An 11,713-nucleotide genomic window follows, 5' to 3' on the forward strand; every position below is an offset into this window, starting at 1 on the left:
TTTTTGATCTCTAGCACTTCTTTTTGATTCCTTCTTAGAATTCCCATCTCTCTACTTACATTACCCATCTGGTCTTGCTTGTTATCTACTTTTTCCGTTAGAGCCCTTAGCATATTAATCATAGTTGTCTTAAATTCCCAGCCTGATAATTTCAACATCCCTGCTGTATCTGAATCTGGGTCTGATGCTTGCTCTGTGTCTTCAAACTGTTTGTTTGTTTGGGGTTTTCGTTTGTTTGTTTTCGCCTTTTAATATGCCTTGTAATTTTTTTGTTGTAAGCTAAACTTCATGTACTGGGTAAAAGGAACTGCAGTAAATAGGCCTTTGGTGATGTGGTGTTTAAGGTGTGGAGGGAAGGGAAATGTTTGAGTCTTTTAGTCAGTCTATGCCCCTAGACTGTGAACTTCATACATGCTTCTCAGTCCCCACTCCTCTCCCAGACAGGATGGTTAGAAGAGGCTGGAGTTTGGTATTTTCCTTCCCCCAGATCATCAGGCTCTGATAAAACCCAGGAGGGTAGACTCTGATTAAATAGCTTCTCCTGAGGGCAGAGCTTGTTAATAAGAATAGAATGCTGTGGCATATTTCAAAATGGTAACTCCCCCACCCCCCCACCACCACTGGAAGCATTAGGGGATCTTTCTCTGATCTTCACTATGAGAACTCCTAGAGGTAAAACAAAGTGTGGGAGTCCCAGTATGACTGGGTTCCCCTGGAGTTTTTAACTCTCAAACTTGTCTACGCTGAGCCTCCAATAATTTGTCCATTATAGTTCAGGTTTTCCTATCCCAGTACTGGTTCCTGCAGAAATTTCTGTACCAGTAAGGTGTGATTCTTAGTTCGGGCTGTCTGTCTCTCCAGTTTTGGGGGCAGCATTTTGTCCTCTGACCTCACCTCTCTGAGTAGTAATCTAAGAGGAGTTGTTGATTTTTCAGTTTGTTCAACTTTTTACTTGTTAGGACAAAGTAATGACTTCCAAGCTCTTTACGTGCCAGACCAGAAACCAGGAGCTACCCGTTTATTTTAAGTATCCACACCATCTCTAATATTTGAAGAGCTTATTTGTATCTACAAGGAAGAAAAGCTGAGATGTATTAGATGTAGCATTTAGTAAAGCTATGATTGTTTAAAGTAATACTTTTCATAGATCTCAGGATTATTCATACTGTGAATGTGAAATTAAGTGGGACAGAATTATTTGACAGGAGACATAATTTGGAAGCCTAACTCTTAATTAAAGAATTAATTTTTTCTGAGTTTAAGAGTCTATTTTAGAATTTTGAAGTTTACAGAGTGTTCTCATATATTTAACCTCATTTTGATACTGTGAACAACTGACCTTGAGCTCCTAGAACCTAAATGTCAGCTTGTAACTGAACTTCCAAATGAGGAAATCAGTCCTCTATGTCAGGTGTCTTTGTGTTGTGTTATGCCGTCTCATTCGAAGCAGAGCATTTAAACCTTTGTAATGTCTGCCTGTGCTCTAGCTATCAGGCAGTTACTTATAATGTCAATTTTGATCCTGTAGGTGGATTTGACATGGAAGTAAAAGGCTGGGGTGGAGAAGATGTTCATCTTTACCGAAAGTACCTACATGGTGACCTTATTGTGATTCGGACTCCGGTTCCTGGACTTTTTCACCTCTGGCATGAGAAACGCTGTGCTGATGAGCTGACCCCCGAACAGTACCGTATGTGCATCCAGTCCAAAGCCATGAATGAGGCCTCTCACTCTCACCTGGGAATGCTGGTCTTCAGGGAGGAAATAGAGACACATCTTCATAAACAGGCGTATAGGACAAACAGTGAAGCCGTTGGTTAATGTAATCTGCAACACCTTACAGCCTGAACCACAAACCAGCACTATTTATTTAGCCTTAATTCCAATTCCAGATGCAGTGCCTCTTTCAGAGAAGACATGTTTGTTTTTCATGTTCTTTCTGACATTTATTTTATTTTAACAGTTCAACCTGATATGAAAAGAAAAAACAAGTGTCTCAATGCAAAGCCTCTGTTTTGTGAGAATACTGCACTATGGAATAATTGACAAATTGAAATCTAATGTTTTTCGCAAAAGTTGTTCTGAATTTCTACCTGGTACCCATGTTCTGACTGCATGTGGCATTACATGGTGTCTGGATTGCATCTGGGTAGAAGGACGGAATGTACTGGGCTGATGGTGGGACGGGAGCAGCATGGTCCTACAGAGGGAACAGACTGTTAGGGACGTAGTGCATGGACAGGTATCTTCACCCACCATATCCCTAAGTCAGCGTGCTTGATTTTTAAATGAAGAGCTTTGGTTGATAGCTTGAAGAATTCTTGTTCACTGAAGCAGAGGATAATTAAATGGCACATCTGAAATCCCCAACCAGTCAGGAGAAGGCAGAAATCAAAATCCCTTAAGTTAATGTTGCTTAGGCCCCTGAATGTCTGTTTTTAAACAAATAAGAGAAAATAGGTTAGAGTCTGTGGCTTGATTAAAAATATAGTGTGTTATTACATTAGCATCATGTTCAGGATTGCTAGTCAAAGTTGCTATAGACTGTTTTGAACAAACAGAAATAAGCATGGAAATATTTTTAACAGAGCATTTAATTATGTTGGAGTGTGAGATACTAGCTTTGTCTGGAAACATCAGTTTATGTGAGCCAACTACATCAGGGCCTTCCTGTGGTGGTTCAGCATAGATGAGCATAGCAGTTTTCTTTGTTTTTTACTTTGTGTTTTCTCATTTAGCATGGATCCATATGTATTTATTATCCTTTATTTTCTAATATGTTAATATACGCTACATCTGTATTTGCATTATTATAATTCTTTGAGTTGAAAAGAGAATCACTGTGGGGAGAAAAAACAATTTAATGAGGTATACCATAAAATCATTCTGATTTTGGAAAAGGAGAGGAGGAGAAGGTAGTCTGAATGGAAATCGGAATTACAGAATATGTAAGAGAAATATGTTACTTGCAGACAGAGTGTTGTTTTAGTTGAGGCGTAAAGTATGTTAATGAGAAAAGTGAATAAATATATTCAGTTAGGACTGTACTATATTATTTATTACACATGAATCTTCTACCATCAGTTCAATTGCTACATCTAAAAATTGGAAATAAAGTGAAAGGCATGCATAAATTTTTTAACCTTTGGCTTTTAAAAGAAAAGGGACCTATATTGAATTCTGTTTGTACATAAACTCCTGAAAATTCACAGAAGAAAAATTATTACTCTTTTTTCTCAGTCAATCGTTTCATCTGAAATATTACAAATTCCAAATTTCTAGGTGCTACATGAATTCAATTTTATAATAACTAATTATTCTTACAAGTTTTAAGTTGGGATAGCACGTAGGTATTTTTTAATACATGTATAATGTTCTGTGCAAAATAATTCTGGCCATTGTCTCCTTTTATACACAGTTATTTATTATGAAGACAAGTGAATTATGGTATTTGAAGTGAAAGAACTTAATTATTTGCAAAGGTAATTTGCAGCTTGTTTTTTGAGAGAATCAAATGATTTTAGTTTTACTCCTGTTTTTTTAAACTAGCTTTTAATTTAATGGAAACATTACTGTGTTTTTGACATTAAATGGTACCAATAAAGTATTTTATTACCAAAAGTTAAATGAAAATGAGATAAATTAATTTCTTTCTGTTGTAAAATATCATAAATACCAAAAAGTATATAACATATAATTATGTACTTTAAAGAATAATTAAGCAAACACAAGAGCCCCAGCTACCCAGATTAAGATATGGGCATTACCAGTGACAGGCCCTTTGTGCCCCTTCTCAATCACATACCCTCACCCTCTCCATAATAGTCACTACATGATTTTTGTGATAGTTTTTCACTTGCTTTTCTTCATAGTGTATGTATCTCTACCCAACATACTGTTTAGTTTTGCCTGCATTTGAATTTATGTACGTTCTTATTTCATTATATATTCTCTAACTTTCATTCAGTATTGTTTTTGAGGTGTGTCCATGTTAATCTCAAAATTAGTTCACTTTTATTACTGAATAGTATTCCATTGTATCGTAAGGGTGAAAAAACTCCCCTCCATATTCTTAGGATCCTGGCTGGGTCTGAGAATTAAATTGACATAAGATAGATTAGCAGGAGAAAACCATATAATTTCAATACAAATTTTACATGGCACAGGAGCCCTCATAAAGAAATGAAGACCCAAAGAACAAATTAAGAGTCAGTTACTTATTGTAGGGAAAGTGAAGATAAATGGTCAGGATCCCTCGAGGGTTTCGGAATCTTGCGGTACATTTGATGTAAATATGCATGTGCACCCAGGTGTTCCGTGGTTATTATCTAATGTAATTGTGCATGTGCACCCAGGTGTTTTCTGGTTTTCTGACTGCGCCCAGGTGTCCTAGGTTATTGGACTTAAGTATAAAGGACAAGTGGCTCTGATCCACAGTTCCCACCACTCCCCACCCTGCGGGGGGCTACAGGAAGGCTGCTGCTGCTGAGGAAGCTGAGGACTGAGTTTGTGTCCTCTGCCAGTGGCTCCCGGGATCTTTGCCAATTACCTAGCTCATGGACCAGTATGTGAGAGGTCTGGTGACCCAGTCTGGCATGTGGAGGGTCTGTGGGCCCTAGCTCAGCACTTATATACTGAATTGGACAAAGAATAGTAAACTGTGAAAGTATAACTAAATTATGTGGGGAGGCTTAAAAGATAGGAGTTATTCTAACAAGGTCTGTAAAGTATTCATTTGGTCTCAAATTCTCATCCTTGACAATAAGGATGTTGGCCTTTCTAGAGTAGGGAGAGTGAAAGACACAAGAATTTCATCTTCTGCTATTAAGAAACAGCACAAAGGTCAGAGTGATCTTTTTGCACCCGCTATTTTTTCAGGTGTCTTTAGCTTAGTCAGTATGGCAAAATAGCATATTTTAACCCCTTCAGTATAAATATACTATAATTCTTCTAATAATTTATTAGAAAACTCTTCTAATAATTCTAGTTTCTTTTTCATTTTTTGTGTTATACAACGATATCATGTATCTATGAGTAGTGAGTTTTGTTTCTTTTCAATTTTTAGATCTTTATTTTTCTCATCTTCCCACGCTATTGAGATTTGTAGTGCAGTGCCCATGCTTCTGATTTCAAGGGCAACGTCAGTAAGCATGGTGTTTGCTGAAAGTGTTTTTGTAAGCACCCTTTATCAGGTTAGGAAAGTTCCCTTCTATTATTACCTGGAGAGTTTTTATTATGCTTAAGAGCATTTATCAAATACTTTTACTACATCTACTGAGATGATTATATGATTTTTTTCCCCCTCCTTTAATATGTTAAATTGATGAATTAATAGGTTTTCTGAAGTAGCCTTGCTTTCCCGGGACAAACTCCAATAGGTCATGATGTATGAGCCTTCCTTTGCATTGTTGGATTTGGTTTGCATACACACATGCACACACACATTCATTTACATATCTGTATGTTTTCATGTGGGTGGGTGTGGGTATGTATATATTTCAGATGTTTTTCATCTGTGTTCATGAGTAAGATTGTCTATAACTTCCCTTTCTCATCCTTGTTAGGCTTTTCTATTAAGGTTATGATAGCTTATAAAATAAGCTATAGATGTTCCTTTTATTCTGTTTCTAGAAAAGTCTTGTAAAACTGGGATTATTTTTTTCTTGAATATTTGGCAGAACTGCCTGAAAGCCACCTGGCATGAACTTTTCTATATGGGAAGATTTTTGATCACTGGTTCAATTTATTTAATTTATTATAGAACTATTCAGGTTTTCTATTTATTTCTAGAGTTAGTTTTTGTTTTGTTTTGTTTCTCCATGTGACAGGCAGGGATACTCACCACTATATGTATAAAGATAGAGCCAGTTTTGATTGAGTTATTTTGGCTAAATTATAATTGTCTAGAAATTCATTCTTATAAATTTGAAAATTTAGATGAAATGCAGAAAGTTATTTGCAATATCCTGTTATTAATATGTATAGGACTTATAGTGATATCCTCTTTTTCATTCTGATATTATTTGTTTCTTCTAGGGTTTGTTTTAATCAGCCCTGCTGGGGTTGGCAGTTTTTTGTTTTTTTTTTAAGATCTTTTCAAATAAATGATCCTTACCAGCCATGTGTGAGAGATCCAGTTGTTTCACATCTTCCCCAACACAGCATTTTCAGTGTTTTTAATTTAGACTCTTTAATTTTAATTTCTGGAGGGTGCGTACAGTTACCTTATTTTGGTTTTAATTTAGTTTAGCATCAGGGAAATGCTATTCAGTACCTTACATGCTTATTGGCCATTTGGATATCTTCTTTTGTGAAATGCCTGTTAAGGTTTTTTGCCTTTTTTTAAAAATTGGCTTTTCTTTTTTTTTAATTGATTTGTGGGAGTTACTTCTATATTCTGGACTTGAGTTCTTTGTTGGATTTATATATGGCAAATATCCTTTCCCAGGCAGGGGCCTATTTTTCACTCTCTTAATGGTATCTGTTAATAAACAAAAGTTCTTAATAAAGTCCTATTCATCAATTTTCTCTTTTATTGCTAGTGATTTTGGTGTCTAATTTAAGAAACCTTTCCTACTCCAAAATAAAGAAGAAATTTTTGTGTTTTCTTTTACACACTTTGTAGGGAAAGTGAAGGAAAATGGTCAGGGCCTCTCAGATGTTCAGAATCTTGCCAAGCATTTGATGTAAATATGCACGTGCACCCATGTGTTCCTTGGTTATTGTCTAATGTAATTGCGCATGTGCACCCAGCTGTCCTGGCTTATGAACTTAAGTATAAAGGACTAGTGGCTCTGATCTACAGGGCCCCTTGTTCCCCAGATGACCATGGGGAGGCTGCTACTGTTGCTGAAGGCTGTTGCTGCCAGTGCCCCTGGGGTGCCCCGAGAGGCTGCCACCGCTGCTGCCGCTACTGCTGAGGACTGAGCTTGTGTCATCTGCCAATGGCTCCCAGGATCTTTCCCAATTACCTAGCGTGGACCTGTGTGTGAGGGATCTGGTGACCTAGTCTGTACAATGGGTTTGAAGGGTCTGAGCCCTTGCCCTAGCAATACACACTTTATTGTATTGCCTTTTACATTTAGATCTGTGTTTCTGGAAATAATCTTTGTATATGCATTGAAATAGGAGACAAGATTCATCCTTTAGTATTTTCCTTTTAGTGAAGGTCTGCTAATAGCAAACTTCACTTTACTTTGTCTATAAAATATCTTTATTTTTTCTCATTTAAAAAAATATATTTTTAATGGTTTAGAATCTTAGGATGGCAATTAGTTTTTAGCACACTGATGTTATCCTACTGTCTCTTGGCTTCATTTATTTCTGCTGTGAACTATATCACCTTAACAGCTTCCACTCCTTTGAAGGTAATCCGCCTCCTTTTTCTCTGGCTCTCTCTAAGATCACATCTTTATCTTTGTTCTGTACCACTAAGATATATCTGTGTGGATTCCGCCCCCCCCCAGTCCTGCTTGAAATTCTTTGGGTTCCATGGATTGTTGGCTTCTATCAATTCTGAAAAATTCTCAGCTATTTTCAAATATTGTCTTTCTCATTCTCCCTCTCTCCTTCTATAACTCTAACATGTTAAAATATTGTATCTCCTATGTCTTTTAACCTGTTTCTTCCTTTCCTACTCTTTGTTCTCTGTGTATTGTATTTTGGTAATTTCTTCAGAATTATAACCAAACAAATTTGGAAAAGAACCAAATAGAGCATCTAGAAATGAAAACTACAATAATCGAATTTTTACAATCCAACAGATGAGTTTAACAGAAGACGACACAGCTAAGGAGAGACTTTTAAAACTGGAATGTAAATCAGAATGTTTGCTTCTGCTGTGTGTTCAGAGGTAATACAAGTTCAGGGACATGTTAAACTAAACCTTCAGTTTGAGGTTTGTTGGACTAGTGTGGTTTATGCTGCAAAACTTTGTGAAGCTCACTGACTTGTTATAAATTATCAGGAGTAAATTTTCCCTGCCTCCATTCCATGTTGAGGTTCAAAACAAGCAGTTTTCCTTAACCCCCTTAGTGGGGGTTCACTGTTACACTGACAGGTGGTTCTTTAGGGTGCCAGCTTTATGAGCTGAAGTCCCACCTGTTTGACTCCTCACCTTGAGCAGGGCCTGGACTTTCTTCTCCATTCCCCAGTGGACTTGAAAAGGGAAGCGCATGGTCCCTGTCCTCAGAGCAGAAGCTGGTTCAGAGCTGGGTTCCTGCCTTCACTTGGATTTTTAAATTTTATACAACTTTGTCAGTTGTTTTCAGCAGGCAAGCACTTAGTCTTTCATGCTGCCAGAAACAGGTACATAATCTACCCTCATTCTTTGCACACCATCATTGCTGAACAATTCAACCTGGCTGTTGAAAGTCTATACCTGTGTGTCCAGGCTGGCCAGCTAGACACTTGGTGGGGGTTTTAGCAGCCCCTCACCTTCCTCACAGTGTCTTGATTTCTCTTTTGGGAATAAAGATAAAATTGTGTTAACATAATCTAAACTTGCCTGTAGGTGAGTTGTAGATTTACATTTATTTTTATTTTGGGGGGACAGGGGGCCAGTAAGGGGATTCTGAAGGTTTTGCCTTTAGAAAGTAGTTTTGCATTGCAAATTTGTGGGGATTTTTCCCCATATGTTTCTACAGTGATTGAATTTAACACTTAAAGGGCCTCTTTGGTGATGTTAGCCTATCTTGGTATTGACCAGGACTTCAGGTGTTCCTTCAAGAAGGGCACTTACAAGCCTTTGCTTCACTTTTCCCAAACGCTGCTGTCTGCAGAAGTGCTGCTCAGCATCACTGGTGTCACCACCAGCTCACAGGCCACACCAACTGAGCTCTGTGTCGTCTACTATTACAACAGCCCCTGAGACAGAGATTATCATAATTGTCAATTTAATCATGACAAAATGGAGGCTTAAAAAGGTAACTTGTTCAAGCATGTCCAGCTGGGAACCGGAGACCAGAACTCAAATCAAGTAGTTGAACTCTTGATTCTCTGCTCTTACTTGCACTGTTGCCTTGTTTTGCCTCCCTGAGGCATTTTATGTGTAGGTGTGTCTGTCACGAATCATCTTAGTTTTTGTTAGACTAGGGCTCAGACCCTTCAAACAGACTGGGTCACCAGACCCCTCACATACAGGTTGCGAGCTAGGTAATTGGGAAATATCCCAGGAGCCATTCACAAAGTTGACAGTTCATTCCAAGGCAAGCTCAGTCCTCAGCTTCCTCAGTAGCAGCCTCCCGTTGGTGGGGGGGCACTGTGGATCAGAGCAATTCGCCCTTCATACGAGTCGAACAGCCAAAGAACAGCTGGGTGCACATGTGCAATTACATTAGACAATAACCAAGGAACAGCTGGGTGCACGTGCATATTTACCTCAAATGTTTGGCAAGATTCTGAACATCTGAGGGAAACTGACCATTTACTTTCACTTTCCCTACAGCTTTGTTACTGCAGTCTCTGTGTCCTTAGTAGAGATCCTTGGCAGATCTTTCTGCCACAGGTGATGTGCTGACACAGATTTGCTCCTGAAGCATGTGTGAAGTAAGAGGTGACGTTCAGTCCTCACGCAGTGCTGTTCAGACATAGCTCCGTAAGAAGCGGCCAAAACCAGTGCATGAGACAGACTTGTGCACACAGCCACATGCTGTGTAATGGGAAGGACAGGCAGGCCTCAAGGAGCACAGAGTGCTACTCAGCTGGGAGAACTGAGCCTCAGCTCTGGGCTGCTGCAGAGCGTGGCTGGTGATGGACAAGAGCTCGGTGCGCCTGAGGAGCAGAGAGCGCCTGCTGTAGGTGGGCTTCACTGCTGGCAGGAGCTGCCCGCAGGTTCTCACCTGTGTTCTCATCTGCAGGTCTGGATTGGGCCCAAGAAAGTCCATTTCAAGCTGGTCTGAGAACTGCCACCCCAGAGAAACTGCCCCACGGGGAAGTTTGAGCTCTTTAGTCCAAGGCATAGATCAAATTAGGTGCTGCCCTTTCTTCAGCTGAGGCAGCTGGAAACCTCCCAAAATTTCTTTCCCAGGAAATTAAGGATGCCATTGGATTAAAGACCTAAAAAGTGCTGTCATTTACCCAAAGCTCTAGCATCCTCACTTACCTGAGCCAATCAATCACATGCAGACCGCTCCACAAGGCACTGGGGCACTAGATGACAAGGCCCTGTGGGCCCACCCTCTGGGCAGTACAGTATAAACTTAAATTAGAAATCCAGGCAATAGTGGCCATAGACTCAGGCCAGGGGCTCTGAGAGACACTGCCAGGAGCCCCCAGGAATCAGGCTGGGGTGGGGTCTCGGCACATGACCCCAGTCCACACCATGTGGGGTTGCAGGCCTGTAGCCACGCTGACTCACCTTTGAGTGGCCTGAGGAGAGGGGAGAAGCACCCAATGGAGGCCTTTGCTGCCAGCACCTATGGCACCAATGGGCTGTACAGCAGCCCTCTGCTCAGGGAGACATTGGCCAAGGATTGAGTCATCCATTTAGTGTTGGCAGCATAACAGCTGTATTGATTCTCGCAACACCCATGAGTGCTTTATTTCCCTCAACTACCTCCAAAACCGTCGGGTACATTTTTTGCTGTCTGCCTCTCCTTGACTAGTGCTGCCTGCATCCTTACCTGCTGGCATCGTGGATGAGGAGACTTGGGACAGAAATGTAGAACACTAATTTACTTACCATACTTTCTATCGTGTTCTGTGGATGGATGTATTTCCATGATGTGGGAAAGTGAGGCTGGCAGAGAAATACTGAACTCTTCAAAATGATTTATTGAGGACAGTGAATAGCTGTTGCATAAGGTAAGCTGAAGAATCTCTTATAAAAGTCTGATACGTTATTTTCATGTTAATTGTAAATTTAAATTCCCTCTTGTAAGGGGAACATCAGATGACTTTGCTTTTTCTTTAAGGAGCTGATGTTGCACTTAAACATTTCCAACCCTTAAAGCTCAAACAGCACAAGTAATCTTCACTTTTGAAATTAGAATTGCATGGCAAAAAGCTACGTAACAAGTAAAATCTTGTGTTTTAAGACAAGTATTCTTTTATTTCTGTAAACTGAATTATTGTTCTCTAGGCTACCAACTTTTGCTTATAACTACAATTACCCATTAACAAAATGCAGACAGTGAAAAGACAACTTTGATTGTGAAGATCTAATTACAATAATAAAAACAATTTATACAAGGGGAAAAAAAGTTCAGTTCCTCAGTCACCCTGGCCACATTTCAGTGTTCAGTACCCACATGTGGTCAGTGGCTGCTGTGCTGGACGGTGCAGATACGGAACATCTCATCTCCACAGGAAGCTTTCTGTTGTGCAGCACTGGTCTCCCAGGAATGAGGGACACTGAACAGGGCGTTAAAAATGAGCTGAGTCAGCTCTGAAGGTGCAAGGCAAAGTTCAGTCAGAGCTGTAGTGACAGGCTTCGTCCACAGCAGGGAGCGGGCAGGCTGGAGGTGGGGGCGTGGGACTGGCTTCCCATCCAAGTGGTGCCTGTGTTCTCTTTTGATTCCCCAAGCTCTCATGTGCCCTCAGTAAATCCCTCGTCTCTAGTGCTCTTGAGTGCAACTCACAACAGGAGCACCGCCTGGACCTGTATAGTGCAGGCTGCCCTGCAGGAAGATGCTAGCAGGTGCCCCAACCACCCCCGCCCCAGGAGACAGCCACATGGCCCACGGGCACGGAAGGTTCTGCCTAGCCCTGCAGT

General features: G+C 40.2%; 1 protein-coding gene and 1 pseudogene across 1 annotated transcript in view; both read left to right on the forward strand.

The window, feature by feature from the left end:
- Window positions 1–3,530, forward strand: part of CSGALNACT2 (chondroitin sulfate N-acetylgalactosaminyltransferase 2) — a 49,879-nt gene extending 46,349 nt beyond the window's left edge. The window contains exon 8 of the mRNA XM_063086100.1: window positions 1,529–3,530. Within this exon, the coding sequence (XP_062942170.1) occupies window positions 1,529–1,821 (293 nt within the window). The 3' untranslated portion in view covers window positions 1,822–3,530. The remainder of the gene's footprint in view (window positions 1–1,528) is intronic.
- A 6,862-nt stretch (window positions 3,531–10,392) lies between these two features.
- Window positions 10,393–10,736, forward strand: LOC134369155 (transmembrane protein 243-like; annotated as a pseudogene).
- The last annotated feature ends 977 nt before the right edge of the window (window positions 10,737–11,713 follow it).

This window comes from Cynocephalus volans, chromosome 2 (assembly GCF_027409185.1).
Source record: "Cynocephalus volans isolate mCynVol1 chromosome 2, mCynVol1.pri, whole genome shotgun sequence".
Classification (NCBI taxonomy): Eukaryota; Metazoa; Chordata; class Mammalia; order Dermoptera; family Cynocephalidae; genus Cynocephalus; species Cynocephalus volans.